This window comes from Lepidochelys olivacea (genome assembly GCF_965140295.1).
Source record: "Lepidochelys olivacea isolate rLepOli2 genome assembly, chromosome: 11".
NCBI classification, from domain to species: domain Eukaryota; kingdom Metazoa; phylum Chordata; order Testudines; family Cheloniidae; genus Lepidochelys; species Lepidochelys olivacea.
In genome coordinates, this window is record NC_140421.1 from 63,994,441 (window position 1) to 64,017,085 (window position 22,645).

Consider the following 22,645-nt stretch of genomic DNA (forward strand, 5'->3'; position numbering starts at 1 on the left):
GTGATATTCAGGAGGCGCTGGGGGTGAGGGGAGTGCGGGGGCAGGAAGAGGTGGGGCAGGGCAGGGGTAGGAAGAGATAGGGCAGCGATGGGGGCTTGGGTGAAGGGGTGGAGTGGGGGGTTGAGTGCCCTCCAGGAACTCAGGAAGTCACCACCTCTAGATGGGAAGAGTCAGCAGACCTGCTCTTAAGCCTAGCAGCAGTTCGGCGGCTGCTTAAAACATTTGCCCACAGCTGTTACAGCTCGTGCACCAGCCTGTTCCTAGGCTGGCTCCTCTTTGTTCCAGTCCTGCTCCTGCCTTGTTCCTGACTGGGACCCAGCCCTGCTCCTGCCTTGCCTCAACCCAGGTAACCCAGCTCTGACCTTCAGCTCCGACTTGGATTCCCACTCCAACCGCTGGGCACGACCTCTCCCGCCCCGGTCAGGAATGTAATTGACTGGATAATATTAGTCAACTGTAAAATTAGATTTTAACCTTCAGCCTCATTTGTGTTTCTGTTACGTGGCATTCAGTGTATTTCTTCTCAAACCAACACAGGTGAAGATTACCTTGTATTTTGAAGTGTCCCAATTATGAACCAGTCGTGCGGGGATTAGAAAGTTGTCATCCACATGGCAGGTGATGCAGTAATACCATCCGCTGTAACCGCACACCTTGGCTTTTCCATTGGACAAGCCTATGGAGCGCTGACAACCTGGGAAAAGGAAAGAAGAAAATAATATCCATTTTATATCCTTTGCTAATGATGTTTCATAGGGTGCGATGAGGAAGTTAATTAACCACTTCCCAGATGAGAGCGGTTTTAGAAGATGAACTGTTTCATATCCCTTGCAAATAACAGAATATATGTGGATAATTCAGCATTCTGGTCCAAATTTCAAAAATGTCTACTAATTTTGGGTGCACAACTTGAGAGACTTACACCGGATTTTCACAGGTACTGAGCAGCACCTACCACTCCAACCAAAGTCAACAGGAACCGTGGGTACTCAGCAGTCCATTCCTACCTGTCTCAAAGCTGAGCACTTCAACAACTGAGATCCGCTCAGGATTTTGACCTGACAGACACACAAAAACAACATACCTGGAAAATCCAGGCTTTTTTTTTTTTTTTTACAGCCCAAATCCTGGGTTCAGGATTTTGTGTGTCTATCATAAGAACTGCTGATATCATAAACATCTGAAACTGGTTAGAAAGTGCTGGTTTAGGTGGCTGTCAGATTGTGAGATGTTTCAGGGATTAAAAGTAAATCTCAAACTCCAGTCTTGGTAGCCAAATAAGGAAAAGAGAGGAGCAAGGGTTGCCAGCTCCGCCCCAGACCCTACTCTGCTTGGACAATATCAACATCAGTCTCATTTGTTTTTGGTCCTGACAAATGAGCAAACACATCTTCCCTCATGGGGAATCGCTCTCGTTGTCCCCCCGAATCAGATGTTTGACTTTTGTTGTTTACTTTGAAAGAGAGTCAACATTGTAATTTTCAGCAATATTTTTCATTTGAAAAAAGGACAGTTCTGCAAGACAGCCATGATCTAGAGAGAGCTGCTTGAGCAAACCATTAATACCAGGTCTTTCATACAGATGCATACCACCAACTTACATAACATCATTTATTTGCATACTAGACCCTCCCTCCCATTGCAAAATCCTTTATCTGTTGCTGACTGGATGAGAGCAAGCTAGTCATCTTCTAACAATGGGCACTGAACTGGCATACAATGATCACACAAGGGGAACTGAATTGGCACGTACAAGTAAACCACACAGTACAATGGCAAACAATAACCACCATATTAGCAACAGGGAGGACTAGTTTTATTAATTAGATGCCATGGGTTGTTGTACACATATATACATTGGGAAGGATACATGGGTACATTTCTTCTTTTCCCTTTGTTGTGTTCATTATTAATAATTACTTGTATTATGGTAGCACTTATTTGTATTACGGAGCGCCCAACCAGGATCAGGATCATTGTGTACCTACACAGTGAGAGACAATCCCTGCCCTGAAGAGACTGCAATCTACGGCCAGGTCTACACAAGACTCTTTTGTCAGTATAACAACATTGGTTTGGGCTGTGATTTTTTATCACGTCTATGCCAGCAAAAGCCCAAGTATAGATGCAGTGCTTTTGCCATTATAACTTATTTCATTCTGGAAACAACAATAAATTACACTGGTAAGCTACATCTACACTAGGAGGATTTGCCAGTATAGCTAGACTGGTGAAGGCAAACCTTTTCTAGTGTAGTCTAGGCCAGAGGTTCTCAAACTGTGGTCCGTGGACCATCAGTGGTCCACGAGCTCCATTCAGATGGTCCGTGGATAGTTCCCTCTAAGGTGCGCGCCTGGGCAGCTGCACACGAGAGAATGAAGGGCCACCCACCTAATTAGTGGAGCCGCACAAGCGTGGCTCCATTAATTAGATGCCTGGACCCTGGAGAAGATGCACATGTAAGGTGAGGTGGTGGCCTTCGGGGGAATGGTGGTAGGCAGGAGGGGGCAGTGGGGTGAGAAGAGGGGGTGGGGAAATTTGGGATGTGCAGGGCTGCAGTGGCCAGAGAAAAAGGCAACTTTTCCCAGCTCCAGGGCTGCGGCTGCCAGGGAGAGACCCCCGCCTCCTTCCCAGCCCCAGCTTGGGGGCTGCTCCCCTGGGGGAGAGAGGGAAAGACCCCCCCCTCCTTCCTAGCCTCAGCTCTGCGGCTGCTGCAGCAGGGGAGAGAGGGCACATCCATCGCATTAGAAAGGTAAGACTACTGATATTAAAATATGAGTTGTGTGCTTTTATTTGTAGAACAAAAATAGTTAATTATTATCCAAAGCGGTTACAGTAGTTAGCTAACAGTACAAACAGCATTTGGAAAGATCAGTAAGTGGTCCGCTGAGACCCTCAGCAATTTTCAAGTGGTCCGCGAGAAAAAAAAAAGTTTGAGAACCACTGGTCTAGGCCTAAATAAAACGACTTCTCTTCCCCCACCTCAGTATCTGATGCTACTTTGGCCTTGTCTACACTAAAAAAGTTTTGCTAGCATAGCTATACCGGTATAGCTGTACCAGCAAACCCTCATAGAACCTCAGGGTTGGAAGGGACCGCAGGAGGTCATCTAGTCCAACCCCCTGCTCAAAGCAGGACCAATCCCCAACTAAATCATTATCCTCCTACTACAGATGCAACTTATACCGATGTAACTGTCCTGCCGGCGTAGCTTGCAGCAGGTCCCCACAGACAAACCCATACCGAGAAAAGTACTTTAATGCCCATACTTTAATGCAGCTACACTAAATGTGTATCTACCGTAGGAATGCTACAGCGGCACAGGACGCTGGGGCGTAGACACAATCTCCAGCGATGGAAGGAGTTCTCTGAGAGGCAGTAGCTAGCTCGATGGAATTCTTCGATTGACTTTGCGCAGGCTGCACTGGGGGTTAGCTCCATCTTCATGGCATCTCTAAGGGATGTGAACTTTTCACACCCCTAAGCAATGTAGCTGGGACAAACTAACTTTCTAGCGTAGACCAGCCCCAACGCTGGCAAGGTGCTCAGATCAACGGTAGTGATAATATGTGTTAAGTTCCCAGTTAGGGAGAAAATAGTCCACTCACAGTATGTTTGAATAAATCAAACTAAGTGCCATACGGCTTTTTAAAAACTTCTTCTGATATTGGATTCTAATTTTTTTTTAAAAAAGCCATATTTCAAGAACTTTTCCCTCCACACACTTGACAATCGTTGAAAGCCCTGATGCCTAACAGAAAACTAAAAAATGTTCTAAAAGTATTTATAAATCATATTTCTACATTCCTTTCTTCTCGCATTTTCATTACTAAGAACATGGGCATCGGAACAGGATCTTTGTGGCCAAGGGATTCACGTGCTTCTGCCATACGCTGCCATCACCAAGTCCCTGTGACATCATGATGAGTTGCTGTAGAGACGTCTGTGAGATCACAGAGGATGTTAAGGAACCTACGTTGAAAACTGCAACTCATGCGAGTAGTCTATTGAACTCAATGAGGAGATCTGTGTATAAAGGTTTGCAAGACCCCCAAATCAGCAATTAGCAGCAGGAGCAGATTAACTCCGAAGCAAGAAATATCTCCTTATCATGAAAGCATCCTTACTTGTGAGATACAAGGGGAGAAAAACAAAAACCTGATAACGTGATACATGCCATATCAGCAGAACTTCGCTAACAAACACTTTCCAAAGTGTCCTATGAGAAGTCGGCAATTCTTGAACATGAACTAAAATAACCAGCTTATCCACTCTACTTTTAGGGTAGAACAAGCCTTATAAAAAGGCTATTATGAAGAACAGGCCCTAAGCATAACCTACTCGTGACAGATGAATATAAAAGAAAAGTGGTTTTTTTAGCTGAAAATTAAAAAATGCAATTTTAAAAAGACAATTGAAAAAAAGATATAGCACTTATTGCTGGGCCCAAACTAAAAACATGACACGCTATGACATGGCATGCTATGATCAGGATAGCACATAAAATGAAAAGTCATGAATTATTAACATCAACTCTCCTAGAACATTTTCCATCCAGACATCTCAAAGAGAGTTACAAAAGTAGATATTATGTCCATGATACAGATGGGTAAGCTGAGGCACAAGGCCCACTTTTTCCAAAAAAGTGTCTACTGATTTTGGGTGCCCAACTTGAAATACCTGGGGACTGATTTTCAAAGGTGCTGAGTTCCCAGGCCTGTATTTAAAATCCCTGGGAGCTGCAGGTACCAGACACCTCTGAAAAATCAGAATTTAGCTGTCTTCCAAAAATGGTGGCACCCAGAATAACCAGAACCTTTTAATAGTCTGGCCCTATAGTAAGTAACTTGCGCAACATCACACAACTAGTCAGCAGCAATGCTGGAAACGGAGTCCCATTTAGTGTCTCCCAGTCCCTGTGCCCTCGATATTGGATGATTCTACCTCATGTATGCCCACAACATTGCTTTCCTTTCCAATATCAGAACGATGGATTTGAAAAATGAAACTACGAAGAACATTTACCATGACCGGATGACACACAATTTTAAACTAAGGCCAAATTTGGGGCACAAACACTTTGACCACATCCCTTACAACCAGCCCCCAGTAGCAAATTTACCTTGTCTAAGAGACAAGTAAATCTGATGTGACTATGCAATTTTGTAGCCCTAGAAATAGTCCAATATGTTCATACTCCCATCTACGCTCAACAAACATTTATCTGGGGTAGGATTGCTGGCTTATTTATTTAATAAACTGCTTCCATATTCACCAGTTTACGAGAGTTTCCACATGGCCAAGTCTCGCTGTGTTTTTATGTATAAAGTTAGGTAGCACACCTAGGTGGTGAACTCTGCATAGATCAACCATACCACTAAAAAAAGATGTGTGTTAATACATAAAGGTGCGGTGTTAGAACAGCTGAAGAGATTTTTTTTTTTTAAAAAAAGTACACTCTGTTTGTCTGACATGCCTTTCTATCAGCACTGCAAGATGCCGGTAGAATGGACTCACTGTTGCTAGGGTACCGATGTTTTTAAAAGCCTAACAGAGGTAAGTCTTGCCTCTCTGAAAAGAAAACACAGAATGACACCCCTCCTCTCAAAGGGCAAGATGGAGAAGTCTGATTAAAGTGAACACGCACCTTTCCCGAGCAGAATGGCAACAGCTCATAAAGTACGATAATGTTTGATTAGCAATACACCTCGGTACAGTAAACACTGCAGTGCCCCCGCCTTACAAAAGAGCGGCAGCGAAGGATCTAAATCCCTTTTTGTCATCTGCCTCAGAATTTCAAATCACGGTGTGAGCACAGAAGACTCAGAGTTTGTGCACTAACTAGTTACAGTTTTTGCATTTATTCCATGTAGCCTTCTCTTATAAACTGGATGAAATACCGTAACATGCGCGATTTTATTCTCTTGAGTTTGTACTGGCTGATTTATTCATGCATGGTGAAGCCACGAGTGAATTATACAGTCCACTCCCAACTGAGCGCCACTTTATAAACATTACAGATGATCCGGTATTTGCCAGAAACACTATTCTGGAAAGTTTCCCAAGTCTTACTGCAACTGTGTTTTGTATCTCTCCACATAGGATGTTAGTTTGCATTTGTACCTTAAGTCCAACTCACTGGGTGGAAGGAGGAAATAAATTAAACTATACCTCTGAGAGTTCCAAAAATGATCGAAAATAATTTCACTACAAAGCAGGATGTCACCATTTTAAGGCCTATCCTCTTGCAACATGCTGGGGCTAGATGCGAACGCCAGGCTGAACAGAAGTTCCTTATGACAGTCCTACTGCAATCCACTGAAGCACTCTGGGGTGTTCATTCCACTTCACTAGAGATTTTTCACCACATCACAGTTAATTAGGAGTGAAATTCACCCCAATGAGCGGGTGAGCCCCAATCCTGCAAATCTTTACTTACAGGAGCAGTTGTCGCTCATGGTTTGAAATCAGTGGGACTGCTTATGTGAATAAGGCTTACTCACCTGAGGAAATGTTTGCAAGGTCAGGCCTTCAAACCGCACCGTGGAGGTTTTGAATGTGACTTAAATTATGCAGCACACACTGCTGGTGATGTCAAACCATGGGAGAGAAGACTCTATGCCAAATCCCAGAGATCAGCCCAACTAATTGCAACCATAGGTACGTGGAGTTTAGGTAACCTCAGAGTTCTTGGTCCTCCAGTTCCTAGAGACATGTTGGGTGGGCAGACTTAAAGCAAGTGTCTTGTGGGTAAGAGATCACTCCCTACCTCTCTGCTGAAGCACATGGTGGCTGTGGCCGTTCTCTCTGCTCCGATAACAGGCTGCATATAGTAATGTACAGTGCGAGGATTCTCCGTACGTGGACGAAAGATAAACAGTCTCAGATACACTCCCTGTATGTGCTGAAATCTACATTCCTCACCTGGTAACCTATTTACTTATTTATTTCTATGTAAACAATAGCTAAAAAATGCCCTTCCAAGGCTGTAGGCACCTAAGACACCCTTAACAATACAATGAATCTCAGCAGCATTAAAGTGATCCATTCAGCAGGAGCTCAGCCAGCCACTCACATGCAAAAACAGCTAGCTACCCCCTCACCCCAATCTAGATTTTACTTTTTGTCTCTCCATACAGTTCATTCTGCCTTTCACGGGGCAGCATAAGTCACAGGGTTTCTCATCTTAATGCACAGCTATTCACATCTGCCATTCTTATTGGACTACAGAGGGGATATGGGAATAAGTCCTAATTTATTGAGTTAGAGAACAGATTCTAGCTGTGACAGACTTCACATTCGTCTAGGTACGATACCCTCAGCCCTCTCCACACACTCTCTCAAACAGATGTCTTGGGCAGCATGCCCAGAAGGTCACCAAATTCAGGCTACTGCGGACCAAAGACAGGAGCAAGTTCCAGCATCCTGGAGCCCTCACAGAGAGTGCCTGGCCAATCGTCTCCTATATTTTATAGTGAAGGGGATCCTCCCAAAGGAAAGCCATTTCTGCTAAAGCAGCTGTCCGTTCTTGTACTGTTTGTTTCACCCATTCCAGTCGCGCTTGTCCTGTTAGTTTCGCATTTGTTTTCCAGGTCCTCGGAAACACATTTCTGACTTGGTTACAGTGTATTTCACACGACGCTGCAGGTCTTAGTGTCAGCTACAACCTGCACATTCGGAACAGCCAAGTAAAATTTGCACACATTGCTTTCTTTCTGGATCTGGCCACGGCCACTGTACCTCTGTCTTCCTCCACCTTACAGACTGCTCTAAGAAAATCTCTCTCCTTTCCCCTCCTTGAACCGTGTTATCTGCTGTGTTTCATAATGGTGGTTATTTCTACAACTCTTTCAAATCGAGTTATGAAAGCAGTGGATTCCTTTGATGTTACGTGGTTCAAAGCAATGTAGAGCAACAAATATATTTCTGCGGCACACACCAATTATGCTATTTGTTTTTTTTTAAAAAGGAGGAGGGGAGAAGGGGCAGCACAGGGTTTAATGCCTTTGAAATTCAGACTCTGCATCTAAGGGTTAGAACACAAAACCTGCCATCACGTTCGTTGGAAAAGAAAGCACTGCCTTTTCCTAATTGTAAACCTTCTGAGGCTGAGTGAGAGAATTAGGGACAATTGACCTCTTTAAGGAGACAGTGTTAAGTGAACACGGGTCTTCCCAGTGAGGGGAAGGGTCAGCAAACAGATTGCCCTCTTGCACCTCGGCCCCCCCTCCCCCAAAAAGAGACTTTGCATCATACATTCGATTTCCTAGCAAGCTCATTTTTACACTTGATGGGCATGTATGAACCCCTATAGGAGAAGCCAAAGGAGGGGGAAACGTACTATCGTACCTGAACCATCCCTGACTAATGGGTATTGGAAAGTAGATATGGCTGGGAAACATGTAGCAGTGGGTATGGTCTTTGCAATAGGGGAAAAACAAGCACCACCCAAAAGCTTTCACCTCAAACATGTCAAAGAACATGGGGCTAGTCCTGAATAGGAAGGCAAGGGAGGAAAAAGAGGGGCTGCAGAAATAGCAGCAACAGAGTGCTGTTGTGTACAGCAGTGAACCGCTCTGGGCTTAGTAATGTCTCTGCTGGCAGAATCGCAGTACCAGCGTCAATAGGCTTTTTTTCTAGTTCTAACTCTGTGGGAGGAAAGAGCCCAAACAAACTGGACGACACAAGGATTCATAATGCACATCTTTCCTAGAGCCAGGGTGCTCGTATGCTAGGAAAGGGGGGCTCGTGGTTAAGGGGCTGGGCTAGGATACAGGTGACCTAGGTTCAGTTCCCGCCTCTGCCACAGACTTCTTGTGAGACCTGGGGCTTAGGTGGAGATTTTCCAATCTGCCGAGGGAATTTGGATGTCCAGGAATGGGAAATGGGAATCTAAATCCTTTAGGTGGCTTTGAAACTCTCAACCTTAAACTCTCTGTGTCTCAGTTCCTCATTTGCAGCAGGGACTGTACGACTTCCCTACCTCACAGGGGTATGGTAAGGTGCTCGGATACTATGATAATGACAGGCCTAGAGTTATCTAGACAGACAAGTGTACTATTTTTTTTAACCCACTGGCACGCAGGGGCTGGAAGAGCTCTGTAGCGAAGCAGAAAGGGGCAGTCTAGCTTTTGATAGAACCAGTTTTCCTTCTTTTCATCAAGTGCCCTGCTCGGTGTCTGAAGAACTAAACTCTGCGATCTTGTCACATCCATGACATGGAGTCAGAAGTTAGAAACAGCGTAAAGGAGAGGAAAGGAAAATGGCACAGAGTTTGAAATGGCCACCTCAAGTTACCACCTTCCAGTCTTCATGAGCAGTGGGTTTCCTTAACTTTCTATGTTCTTAGCAATGTACGTGATTAATTCCTAATGGAACATACATGCTGACTAGCCAATACTGCCAGTCCAGCAGGCAGAGGGAGAAAAATAATTTAAGAATAACTAAAAATTACATCCCGGATCCTGCAAATGTTTACACCCACGTTTAACTTTACACATGCAAACAGTCACTTTGCAAAGCTCCTCGTGTTCGTAGAGCTAAGCACGGGCAATAAACATTTGCAATATCAGGGCCTCGTGGGGAATTCAGCTGAAAAACCTGTACTTAACTCAATTTTCATTTTTGCTCTGCGGTTCATTGAAGGGGCACTTAGCCCCACCCTGTTTTCTCATTGACTTTCAACTCATTGTAGACCTCGTGGTTTGCAGAGTTTGTGTTCTTTGATACAGTGGCTGCTTATTTAGAGCACCTCAACAGTACTTCAGTTTAGATGCAAAGGGTGGTTTGTACCTCTATCTTGGGTAATTGCTGCCCTATATTGTGTGTGGTTATTAAAAGCAAATTCTTTTAGTTTTGACAGGTCTTTGTTCAGGTGAATTTCCTCTCGCTAGTCACTATGTCAGTTATAGCATTTGCATGTATATTTCATTTAGCAACAAAGGTATGCTTAATGCTTTACAGATGCATATGAAGATTTATGAAGCCCATTAACTATCCATGTAGTAGTCAGCCTCTAATTTAGCCCGTAATTTGCTTTGATGAGTGAAAGCTGCCTGGATTGACTATCCCGATTTCTCAGCCTGACAGAATAAAGTCATATCTCATAAAATTACTTGTTTGGAAAATGTAACCCCTGAGGCTCAGAAGCTCTCTCTACATCGTTCAGTTTTCTGTTGCGGTTCCTTAACTGTTTTCCGGACAATGCCTTTCCTACCACAATGCGTGTGGGAATAGGACGTTTACAGATGCTGCTTTTGCAGTGCTGTTGTAGCTGTGTTGGTCCCAGGATATAGAGACATAAGGTGGGTTAGGTAATACCTTTTATTAGACCACCCCTGTTGGAGAAAGAGACAAGCTTTTGAACTTACACGCAGCTCTTCTTCAGGGCTGGCTGAAGAGCTCTGTATAGGCTTAAAAGCTTGTCTCTTTCGCCAACAGAACTGCCTCACACACCATGTCTCTCTAAGACACTGCTTTTGGCATTTGCCTGGTCAGACACAACGACATCCACAACAGATGCATCTCATATGCTCTAGCGGCTCTCTAGTCACACACAAACGGGGTCCACAGGATAAATGGACATAAAACCACATTAAGTGAGCTGTGACCGTTGTGTTACGGCGTTTGTAATGGCTCCAAAGGGCTTGGAAATGCAATGCAATCTCAGGTTTCAGAGTAGCAGTGGTGTTAGTCTGTATCTGCAAAAAGAAAAGGAGGACTTGTGGCACCTTAGAGACTAACCAATTTATTTGAGCATAAGCTTTCATGAGCTACATCCGATGAAGTGAGCTGTAGCTCACGAAAGCTTATGCTCAGATAACTTTGTTAGTCTCTAAGGTGCCACAAGTACTCCTTTTCTCAATGCAACCTCAGTCACACTCCTGAGGTTGCAAAGGCATAACAGAGGGAAAATTGTGGCCCTGCAAATGGGAACTTAGATAATAATTCTGTTTGAGATGCTCACCTCAGAACAGAATCCAGCTCATCCTCCCAGTACTGTGGATAACGGGAGTAAAAACTTATTTTTGTCAGAAGAATAAAGAGACGATTCTGCACACATGTAGCAGATGACAAAGAGAGCAGATTGAATCGGATGTCTGTTTTACAATCACTGTTCATCTTAGACTTGGATCAGAAAGCTCAGCTGAACGAACACACCCTGCCTCTAGAAACCAAAAGAAAATGGCTTCTGCCGTCGCCTCTCGTTACATGTGGCACGCTTAGCCAATCAACACCGCAGGAGAGATATCATCTGATACGTCCTGTGTGATCTTCCCAAACAGGAGCATTCAAACTGCTAATGCACTGATCACCAGTAGCCTCATCGTGTTTCTAAATATTCACATTCACCTCAGAGGGGCTCTGCCAGGGGGCCAGGATAAATCCCAAAAGGTCTAATCGCACACCAAGGCAAAATTACTCCTGTATCCATCTGAGAATGTGACAAATTGAGCTTTTGCCTGCAAGCCAATTCAGAATCCCATCTGGTAGTCCTTTGCCTGGAAAAGCCCACAGAAGCCAATGGCTTTGTCCAGACTAGGTGTAGCTAACACCTTCCAAATTCTAGTCTAGACAGGGCCAGTGGAGTTTTTACATGAGTACAAGGAATGCAGGACCGAGCCCTAACGGTCCCAAACCTACTTCCACTGAACTCAATGAAAGTTTTTCTATTGATTTCCATGGGCTCTGAAAGGGCAGCCATACACCCATGAGAAACAATGGTTTATAATGCACCATTACAAATGCAATCTTTTAATGCAACACACACTCTCATAGGGATCGTTATAGCGACTCAGAAGGAGGAGATGAGGAAAAATCCCTGGAATCATGGAGAGACAGAAAAATTAGATCAGCTGAGGTTACGCTAAATAGAACATAAATGGATATGTACAGCATTTAGACACCACAGAGGCAGATGCCTTAGATAGGTAAGATTGAGGGGCTGCTGGATGGAATTAATGAAATTGCAATAACCCGGGGCTGAAGGTCTTTAAAAGGACCTTCTGATATAATAGTATCACACAAACAGCTTATTGAAATTTGGCCTGTAAGATTTTTAAATCAGAAGATAGGTGCTACTGAATTTCTAGGACGTAACAACAACTTACAAAGCATCTGCTGAATTCAAAGGAGGGGCACCTCTAGCTGTCCACTAACCATTGTTTTAATGAAAGTCAGACCAAATCAGTACTGTAGCTGGATTTTTTTTGAAGTGACTAAATAGTTTTGTGAACAATAATATTTGCTGGTTTGCAGGGAAATTAAGGGTAAACATATTTCATTCTGCAAGACAAAAAACAGCATTTTCCCAACTGCGGGTGACCTCCACACTAGCTCTAGCTAGCAGAAAGAACTCCAGGACCTCTTTTCTGCTCTGCCAGATCCCCCCGACCAGTGGAAATGTGATCACAACATAACCATGGGTAAAATGCCTCCTTGAAAGCCACCAGCCTTCCACCTGCTGCTCCTGTGTGGCCTCTACTGCAGGCAGCCACAGGAGTAGCTCATGCATACAGGGCTGCAGGCTTGCTGGCCCAACCCTTGCCTCTCTGCTCTCATGACGTTCACCTTAGGAGAGAGAGCACATGCAGCCAAGTCTATGGAGCCCCAGCAGCAGTGTGTATCTTTCTGGCAAGTCTGGGAACAATGAATCGGAGTCACCTGGCACAGCAGGAAAGAGAACGGTGGGAGGGAAAAAAAAAAAAAAAAAAGCAAGGAGGGAAAATAGAAAACTACAACAATAAAGAGACTGAGCATATTTTGCATCAGGATGGAAGGCACATATTCATTAGGACTGGCAGTTCGAGCTGCGTGTGTTTCCTTTTATTAATCTAATTACAATTAATTGTAAAAAAGAAAAAGATGAAGCGGGGAAAAAAGACCCCCGCCCACAAAGGAGAAAGAGACTAGTAACTATGCCAGAGCACAGTGCAAGGAGATCAGGGGAAAAGGCAGCTCATCTCACCAGAGTCCATTTCAAAACTGGGGGCACGACAAAAAAAGGGCTAGGAGCCCCAGGCGTAATCTGATCCCCTTAGGTCTATGGGAGAAGCTCCTTCCTTTCCCCTTGACCCCACAGTATTGAACAAACAGCTGGGTGCTTTACTGCAGGGACTGGGTAGCTACACTTTCCTCTGGAGAATAAGCTACTAGCCACTGCCAGATGCAGGACACCGGACTTGATGGACACATGCTTTGATCCAGGCTGGCAAATCCTATATTCCTAATCTGATAAATTCAGGGATTTTGCCTGTATCCAAACGAAGTAACGAAACAGCGGATCTATCTGTGACACAACCCATTAATAGAAAAGGACCTTGTGATTGTGTAAACTTTTCCCATATCTGCACGTTAAAAGCCAAACCATGAAGCTTGACATTTACTAGCTCGAACCACAACCTGGCAAAGCACTTAAGCAGGTGTTTAACTTTATGCACATGGAGCAGTCCCCCGAGTTAAATTATGCATGTGCTTAAGTGTTTGTAGGATCAGGGCCTCAGGCTTCTGATCCCGTGTGATCATCTAGCACGGAACCCTACACCTGTACGGAGTTCCACATATTCACCACCAGTGTGGGCACTTGTGCTAGGGAATCACAGTGCAGGATCCGGCTCCTCGCTTGTAAGAAGAGAGTCATGGGGCACATTAATTAGAGACCGAGGAGAGGCTGACTTTTTGGGGCCAAAGGAATGTGCAGATTATCCCACTTTCTCTCCAGGAAATATTTGTCTTCTGAGCCAAATATGAGTACACACAACAAAGCATATAAAATATATGCAGTCTTAAAAATCTCCACTCCCTCCCGATCCTTTTAATCAACAGCCTAAATATTAGCTCCCCATCTTGAAAACACAATGTGAGAAATGGAATGGCCTGCCCCACAGTAAGAAGGAGAAACCAGTGTGGGGCAATACACAGACCAAGCTAAGGCATCAGTGTGGGGCAATGCACAGACCAAGCTAAGGCATCAGTTCCCACCAAAGGAAAACTGTTTTTTTAAACTACCCTTCTCACCCCAGCACATCAACAGTCTGTCCCCCCTTTCCCCTCCACCCTGTGGCTATGTCTGACACTTCTGCCCTGGCTTATATCAATGGTTGGAAAGTGCTAGTCAGCCCCCAAGATAAACCTGTCAAAAGCTAGGCACAGAGGTTTTCATTCTTCTCTACCTGCTTGTGAGTGTCAGCTGTTTGTCTGGGAGCTGTCCCTGAAAAGCTTTTAAAAGGAAGGGGGGGGGGGGAGGAGGGAATGTGGAGTGCAATTCAAACAAAAAGAAACTCCAGACAAAGAAAGACGTGGGGGGGGGGGGGGAACCCCATCAAACCTCCCAACAAACTTCTTTATCAGAGGTTCATTGTCAATCAATTAGCCAAGGCAGCAGGGGTCTGTAGGGTGGGCGGTAGCATGGTAGACAATGTACTGCCCTGTTGTATTACTGTTTAATCACTTTTGCTAAATAAATAAAGCAGCCCCGAGGTGCTGTCATGTCAAGGGAATTTATAACAAAAAAAACTTCATTTTTCATTGGTCATTACTTTTTTTCCTGAAGGACAAGAGAGGGTTATTACTGTAGCCTTAAGTTCCATCTTTGTGTTGCTCGCCTTTGATTCCCACTCGGACCCTGCCACTTTCCGGCACTAATTTGGCAGGCTGAACAAAGAAGGGATTTGTACCTCCTGTAAGGTCTCAATTAGGAAAGGCTTCTGCTGTATTATGTGCCATTCAGAAACGACACAATGACGGTAATTACAGGAATTTGCACTAAATGGCTGAAGAATTCACAGCAAAACTTCCCCCCCCCTCCAAGATTACCCCTCCCAGCAGCCGGGGTAGGAGGCAGGGTAGGGAGGGAAAGCTCTTAATGCCTACAAGATGTAATTACAGACAGCAGTCCTGTTAGGTTAAACAGTAGCCTATGAAGTAAAACAGCAGAAACCGCCTGTATAGCAATGGAGATCTTCAAGACTCTTTATTCCCCAAAGTCTCCTTGGCACAAACTTTTCCTCTCTGAAGCAAACAGGATAGAATTTTCCCAGTTATGATTAATTATTATTATTTATTTGTATTGTGGTGGCAGCTAGAGGCTCCAAATTGACTCTCTGGGACCTGGGGGACAGGCACAGCCCACAATGAAAAAAAGACAGCACTATGGACATAAACCCTTCTCTAAAACTGGGTGTTGTGTATGGGTATATTGACATTCAAGTTAAAATTATGCCCAGTCACCTGATTCTCAGTCTCAGAGATGCTGAGTGCCCATAAATCCTACTGTGGGAGCTATGCTTGCGCATCACCTCTGAAAAATCAGGGAAGCACAGGAAATGTCTAACAAATAAGCATCAGGGCTCTTCTTCCGATACAGTTGAACTGGTGCAGCTGCAGTGTTTTAGTGAAGACACTACCTACGCCGACAGGAGAGACTGTCCCATTGGTGTAGTTAATCCACCTCCCAGAGAGGCAGTAGCAATGTTGACCGGAGAAGCTCTCCTCTCACCATAGCACTGTCTACACCAGGGGTCTCAAACATGTGGCTCTATTTGTTGCGTCCCGCCAAGCTCCCCGCACCCCTCCCCCCCGGAGTTATTTCCTGCAGCCACCAAGCTCCCTCACCCACCGCTCGCCCTTCCCCCCAGCATGCCGTGTCCCTGCTCCACTGTCTACCACCAAGCGCTTCCCGCCGCCAAGCAGCTCTTTGGTGGCACTTAGCGTATTCCAGGAGGGAGGGGGGAGGAGCAGGGAGCCGCGTGCTCAGGGGAGGAGGCGAGGTAGGGGCGAGGATTTGGGGAAGGGGTTGGAATAGGGGCAGGGAAGGGGCGGAGTTGTGGTGCGGACTTTGGGGAAGGGGTTGGAATGGCGGTGGGAAAGGGTGGGAAGAGGCGGGGCAGGGGCCAGGTGGGGCTTTTGTATCTTTATATGAAAAGGTGTCAGTGATGCGGCCCTTGGGCCAATGTACTAGTCCTCATGCGGCCCTCGTGGTGATTTCAGTTTGAAATCCCTGGTCTACATGGAGGGGAGATTAGGTTGGTATAACGATGTCATTCAGGGGCGTGGGTTTTTCACACCCCTGAGCAATGTAGTTACACTGAGACAGGACTGTAGTGCAGACCTGGCCTCGGAGCATCATGAAAGCTACACGTGGCTTTTTAAAAATCAGAACACAACTTAAAAACAGCACTCACGCTCCAGCAAGGTCAGAGTGCTTTATTTCTGCGGGGAAAGTCTGAGTGACTTGAGATGCAATGTAGCATGTTTCAGAGAGGATATCCATCCTTTCCCACACAAAAGGCTGCTCCCACAGGATAAAATCCAGAATACCCAAAATACTTCTCAAATTAAAGACGACGGGTTATTTGTTTTTCTCCCATGGCCTGATCCTGCTCCTGCTGAGGTCGCTGACAACACGCTCATTAGCTTTCTTGGAAGCAAGGCAGCAATGAAATGGTGGCACTGAAGGAGAGAACGTTTCTTTACTGAATTTTTTTTAAGTGAAGAGAATTAAGAAGAAAGGAAGAAAATGAAGAAGGAAACCCTGAAAATATCTTAAAATGAGACCACTGACTTTGCCTCCACTGGAGTTTAATAAACCCTGACTGCTAGGTAACAGATTAGAGAGACCAGGTAGGTAAAGTCATAGCTTTTACTGGACCAGCTTCTGCTGCTGAGAGAAACAAGCTTTCGAGCTTACACAGAGCTCTTCTCCAGCTCTAGAGTGAAAGTTTGCCTCTCCCACCAACAGCAGTTGGTCCAATAAAAGATATTACCTCACCCACCTTGTCTCTCTATTATCCTGGGACCGACACAGCTACAACAGCACTGCATACGGGTAACAGATTAGACAGATCTCTCTCAGGTCCTTGTATGAGTCCCCATCACTGTAGGCCCAGAACCTCCAAGTTATTTAGGTTCCTAACTTCCACTGATTTCAACAAAGGTGGGAGACTAAATACCTCTGAGGATCTGGGCCCGAGTGCCTCACTATCCATAATGTATTTAACCTCACAACACACATGAGGTAGGGAAAGGCTATTATCACCATTTTATAGATGGGGAACTGAGGTACAGGAGACTTAGGGCCAGATTTTTTAAGGTATTTAGGTCCCTAAAGATGTAGGTAGTAGGAATTTCAAAAGCACCAATTAAATTGTACCCTGAACTAGTCAGTTCTCAAATGAATTAAGGTTGCGATTAATCAAACAAAACAAACATGGATGCTTGAGGCTGTGACATTAAATCCACTTCCAGGGAAGGAAAAAAGCAGATAAGCACACATCTAGATCTCATGCCTAGAACACACACAGACAGGTGACCGTATCTGAAGGAAGGGCGCGATAATCCAAGCAAACAGGGAGTCTCCTCCTGAAGCCCAGGAGCTGAACTTGAACTTCTTTGGAAAGGAAAGACTCAGAGAAGATACAGCAATGAAAAAATTACACAGTCTGCAAGTTCGATAGTTGAGGGCTGCATAGAACTCAGATCCTCTTGGTCCTAAAACACAGGCCCCTATCTCTTGAGTTACAGGAGGAGCTCTAGTAGCTGCGAATAGAAAGGGCCCATGACAAAGTACCCTTGAGCAGTTCCAATTGTACACGTACATACTGGTCTGTTTACTCGGGCACTTTTGTAGTGCCCAGAACCTTAGGGTCTCAAAATTGCTTTACTAACATCAATTAATTGATCCCCATAATCCATCTGTGTCTGGTAGGATTTCTTATCCCCATTTTATAGATGGGGGAACATGCACAGAGAGACTAACAGGCCTAAATTTTCTAAAGTGACTAGATGTGACTAGTGATTTTGGGTGCCTCCATTGTTAGGTGCCCAAATTGAGACATTTTAAAGGGGCCTGTTGATTGGGGGGGCATGCTCAGCACTTTCTGCAAATCAGACTCCTTTAAGGTATATTAAAGTAGGCACCCAAAAAATAATGCACCCCAAATCACTTTTGAAAATTTAGGTCTCTGCTAGTCACCTCATGATGCACTATGAGTCAGTGGCAGAGTCAGAACGAGAATACAGAATTTCTGACTCCCAGTCTTGTGCTCTAACCACTAGGCAAGACTTCCTCCCTATGAATCACCTAAACCTCCAATGAAATGCAACAGCCACTTCACAGTAACACAGCACAAGTTGGAAGAGGAAGTGAATAATACTTGTGTATTCAGCTGAGGCTAAAGGGTAAATCTTAGGTAGGCAGAATATGGTTACTCAAAGTGGAATTGGTCCCAGACCATGGCTTGACACCCTACTCTTACAAAAATGCTGTAATCTTCCTAATAACCATAAGTGGTCAAAGACCTGAAGTTTACACCTAGAAGTTCACACCTTTCACCTCACATGTTGGGTGACTCAGAGGGAAAAGCACTATCTATCATCACCGCTTCCTGTAGCCCCTCAGCGTGCTTTTGAGATCCCCTATCCAATACCTACCCAAACCTGCTTAGGATCAGAGATTGCATGACATCACATCGCAAAGTGTTGTGCCTTCATGCCTTATTGCCATTAAAGTAAAGTTACGCCTTTGTTGTCATTAAAGGGGCACCTTAGCTCCAGAATTTAGCTTCAGCATTATTTCTATTACATTAGCGCTATCAGGAACCTAGCCCATTTCATTGGGCTAGGCACTGTACACACACACAGTAAAAAAAACCAAAGAGAACAATCTATCCACACGCAGAAGGTTAATTTAAAAAGGGGTTTACAAAACCTAGTATGACAGGAGATGTTCTTACGGTTTCTGTCACTGTCAACTGTCGTGACTCAGAGAGAAGAGCGCCACCTACAGCACCAGCCCTTACAACACCTTCTGTTTCTCTCAGACATGCCCCACTCGGCTGCTAACCAGGCCAAAACCAGCCAGATCTGATGCCTTCACAGCCTGTGGCGTTACAGGGATGGAAAATGAGTGCCCATTTCCTGGACAAATGTGCATGAATCCTTACAAGGACTTACAAGCAGTTGCAATTTTATCCAATATAGAGTATGTGAGCGCAAAGCTACTGCAACGAAGTCGCTTACCTGCACACTTGAAGCTCTGGGCCGTGAGTCCTCTTTCCAAAGACAACGTGGTCAGAATGCTCAGAAAGCTGGTGGTCACAGACTGGCGCTTGCTCTGCCTAAAGACTTTCCCCAGAGGCTGATCTCTGGCTTTGTTTCTGAGAGTAACCTGCAGGTTTGGACCTAAACTTCTGGCTGCGTTGGCTGCAGATTTCAGGGCCTCCATCCACTCCTGTGCTCTCTGACGGGTCTCTGCACGCAGCCGGAGGACATCTTGAGGGAAAATGACCTGAAAGCAAGAGTCACAGTCATCCAGAATATCTGTCTGGACAGTCAGGCACACGTCAATGTTATAGCTCAGGAGAGGGTCTTCATCGAGACTCCCGGGCTGAAATGCCATGAGACAAGATCTGCTTAGTACAAAAGTAAATGCTTTCCAGTTATTCTGGACCGTCAACCTATAAAGAGTCCCTGACCTGAGAATGTTTTGGTACTCCTTTGTACTTTGGCTCAAAGCTGTACACTGGAAAAGCTCAGCAGGCTTCTTTTGTAAGCCATGAATCTGGGGAAGGTCCCTGTTGTTGTCCAGCTTCTGTGAGTCCTCTAGGTCTTCCTGCTGCCTCATGAACAATGGCACAGAGGAATGCCCCACCTCCCAAAGCTTCTTTCCCCAGTCCAAAGTCTCCCACGGCGACTCTGCCTTCAGCTGCAGCTGGGAGTTATCCAACAGAACGGCATCCACCATCTTTGTTTCAGTGCTGCCTGTGACAGTGACACTTTGGAAATGTGAAAGCGGATACATGGTAGGAAAATTCTGGTTGCCACTACTGTCAAGGTAATACAGGTACAGTTTGTATGGAGTGAGCTCTGCATAACAGGGCTGCCAGCAGCTGTCATGGTCCTTTCTAATTTCTAGGTATCCCTTCTTCAGAATATTTGGGAATGTCAGCTTGTGTTCTGGAAGAAACCAAACAAGACAATTACTTATTTCCCAACAATTCACTCTATAGTCATTCTGGCTCACAGCAATTGCCCAGCATTCCTGGGCACACCAAATGAAGTATTATGATATTTCTAAGGGGAACTGGTATGACTGGGACAGTCTTGGCCCAAATAAATATTTTCAACAGGGACATATGATGCAGGAGAAGCAAAGCTTGACACATCCATGCAGCCAACTGCAGATTAGGATTGAGATGAAATGATAAACATATTAATACCCAGCTTTCCTGCAGCTCTTTTCAGTTGTGGATCTCAAAGTGCTTTACCAAGGAGCGTCAGTATCATTCCACCACATTTTACAGATGAGAACTGGAGGCACAGAAAAGGTGAGGTGACTTGCCCAACGTCACCCAGCAGGTCAGTGGCAGAGCTGGGAATAAAGCCCACGTCTTCTGAGCCCCGGTCAAGTGCCCTATCCACTAGGCCACATTGCCTCCCATGGTATAGCAAAAATGGAAACCCTAAAATGCTAAATCATATTAAAAAAAGTGGCCAGGCTCAGCTGTATAATATTTTCTAGAGGTTCTTTCTAAAGTGGCTCTATCTATGAACATGCCATACATCCTACCATCTAGAACAGGGATCGGCAACCTTTGGCCCATGGCCCCTCAGGGAAATCCGCTGGCTGGCCGGGACGGTTTGTTTACCTGCAGTGTCCGCAGGTTCAGCCGATCGCAGCTCCCACTGGCTGTGATTTGCTGCTCCAGGTCAATGGGGGCTGTGGGAAGTGGTGGCCAGCACATCCCTTGGCCCACGCCATTTCCTGCAGCCCCTATTGGCCTGGAGAGGCGAACCGCAGCCAGTGGGAGCTGCAATTGGCTGAACCTGCGGATGTTGCAGATAAACAAACCGGCCCGGCCTGCCAGCGGATTTCCCTGATGGGCCTGGTGCCAAAGGTTGCAGATCCTTGATCTAGAACCTCCCACGCAGTTCAAGTATTGAGAAATACACTACTTTCTCTATGCTTCTTTCCCAGTGGATTGTGGGAGAACTTGCCTATCCTTTGGAGTGCAGCAGGGGGAATTGTGGGAAGACACTGAAGAGTTAATGAGCACTCAAGTGGCTTAGCCTATATCCGCACTGCACAGTGGTTGGGGTGGGTTACCAGCCCGAGTGTAAGCAGAACCAGACTCTATCCTATAGTCCCACCTGGGCCAGCTAACTTGGGTTGAAAGCACCAGACAGCACAGGTCAGAGGGTTGTGTGCGTGGATACAAGGAACAAGTAAGGGGAACACCAGAGTAAGAGCGCAAATTAATGCTGCAGGGAAGACGTACTCAAGGGTTTGGACTAAGAAAAGTGGTCAAATTAAGGTCAGACTTAGGTTCTGTCTACATTAGAAATGCTGAGCTGATGTCGTGGACATGCTTACTACAGCAACAGAAGAATCCCTTCTGTCGCCATAGTAAATTCACCTCTGAGAGGCAGTAGCTAGGTTGACAGAAGAATTCCTAGCGGTGTCTACACTGGGGATTAGGTTGGCCTAAACTACATCACCCGGGCCACTATATTTTTCATTTCGCTAAGCTATGTAGTTAGGTTGACCGAACTTCGTAACATAGACCAGGATTTCGCTAATACTTGACCTTTTCCCTAGTGTAGTCACAGAAACCTGGGCTAAACTGAACCAGCAACAACAACAAAATCGAGCTCAGGGGGCTACCCTACCTTTACACCAGGAAAAAGGTCACGTTTAGGTTGGGCTTAGCTATCATGTTCTAAATCGACCACTCTCCTGACAAACACTAAGGACAAAACTGTGCTTAACATCATGTTAGTTAACATGTTTTTAACATGATAAATTTTCCCAGTGTAGACAGACTTTCTGTGCAGCTGTTTTCAACTATTTCACTGATTTAAGCATTATCCTGTCTGATATGGATGTAAACACACAAATTTAAGTACTCCCTGCAAATGGACAACCTACTACAGAGTATTTCGGCTAAAAGGGAAAACCATAGATCTAAATTGTAAAATTGCAGAGAAAAATTAAACTCAGACCCCAAATGCAAAGGGGGGGAGGGGGGTGGTGGAGAAACCAATTCTGTTTGCCTTACATCTCTGGCCTTGACATTCATTAGTATTTCTGTGCTAACTCAAAAGCCATTAATTTCTTTGAAACCCACACTAATCCCTTTGTAGTGCAGATAATGGGTACACATTCTACAGTCATCTTCCTTCTCGGTTAATCCAATAAAAGAGGTGGTCCTGCTGCAGACCCAACAGCAATCTCACTCACTCTCTCTGCTTCCAAAGTACAGACGACAGTTCAAGCTTCTTCCATAATAAGACAAACTTATAACCACTCCCTACCCCCAGGCCTCGTTCAGCTACCCAGAAATGTGCTTGTCTTTTGGTGAGTGACAGAAAGGCTCTCTCTCTTTCGCTAGGCATTCCCTCTCCCCTTCCTTCAAGCTTCTATGAATTGGCTTCACCCGCTTCCACTTTAACTGGGACAAAAACATCAGCCATCTTGATTAAAATTCAAATTCATACTGTTCGGGTCAGGGCAATGGATGCTGGATAGATGGGCTGTATTAGAAGGTGCCCCTCCCTTCACCCTCCTCTGCTCCTTCATCTCCTTGATGCACAATAAGCCAGATAATACCCATCCACTGAGTGCTGCCATCTTTCTGTTCACCACATA

General features: G+C 45.1%; 1 protein-coding gene across 1 annotated transcript in view; it reads right to left on the reverse strand.

Annotated features, from left to right (window-relative positions):
• The window catches only part of PLEKHM3 (pleckstrin homology domain containing M3), a 125,836-nt gene that overhangs the window by 72,929 nt on the left and 30,262 nt on the right, over window positions 1-22,645 (reverse strand). The window contains exons 3-4 of the mRNA XM_084643322.1: window positions 19,018-19,953; window positions 549-694 (exon numbers count right to left, since the gene is read on the reverse strand). Coding sequence (XP_084499448.1) covers window positions 549-694; window positions 19,018-19,953 — 1,082 coding nt within the window. The remainder of the gene's footprint in view (window positions 1-548; window positions 695-19,017; window positions 19,954-22,645) is intronic.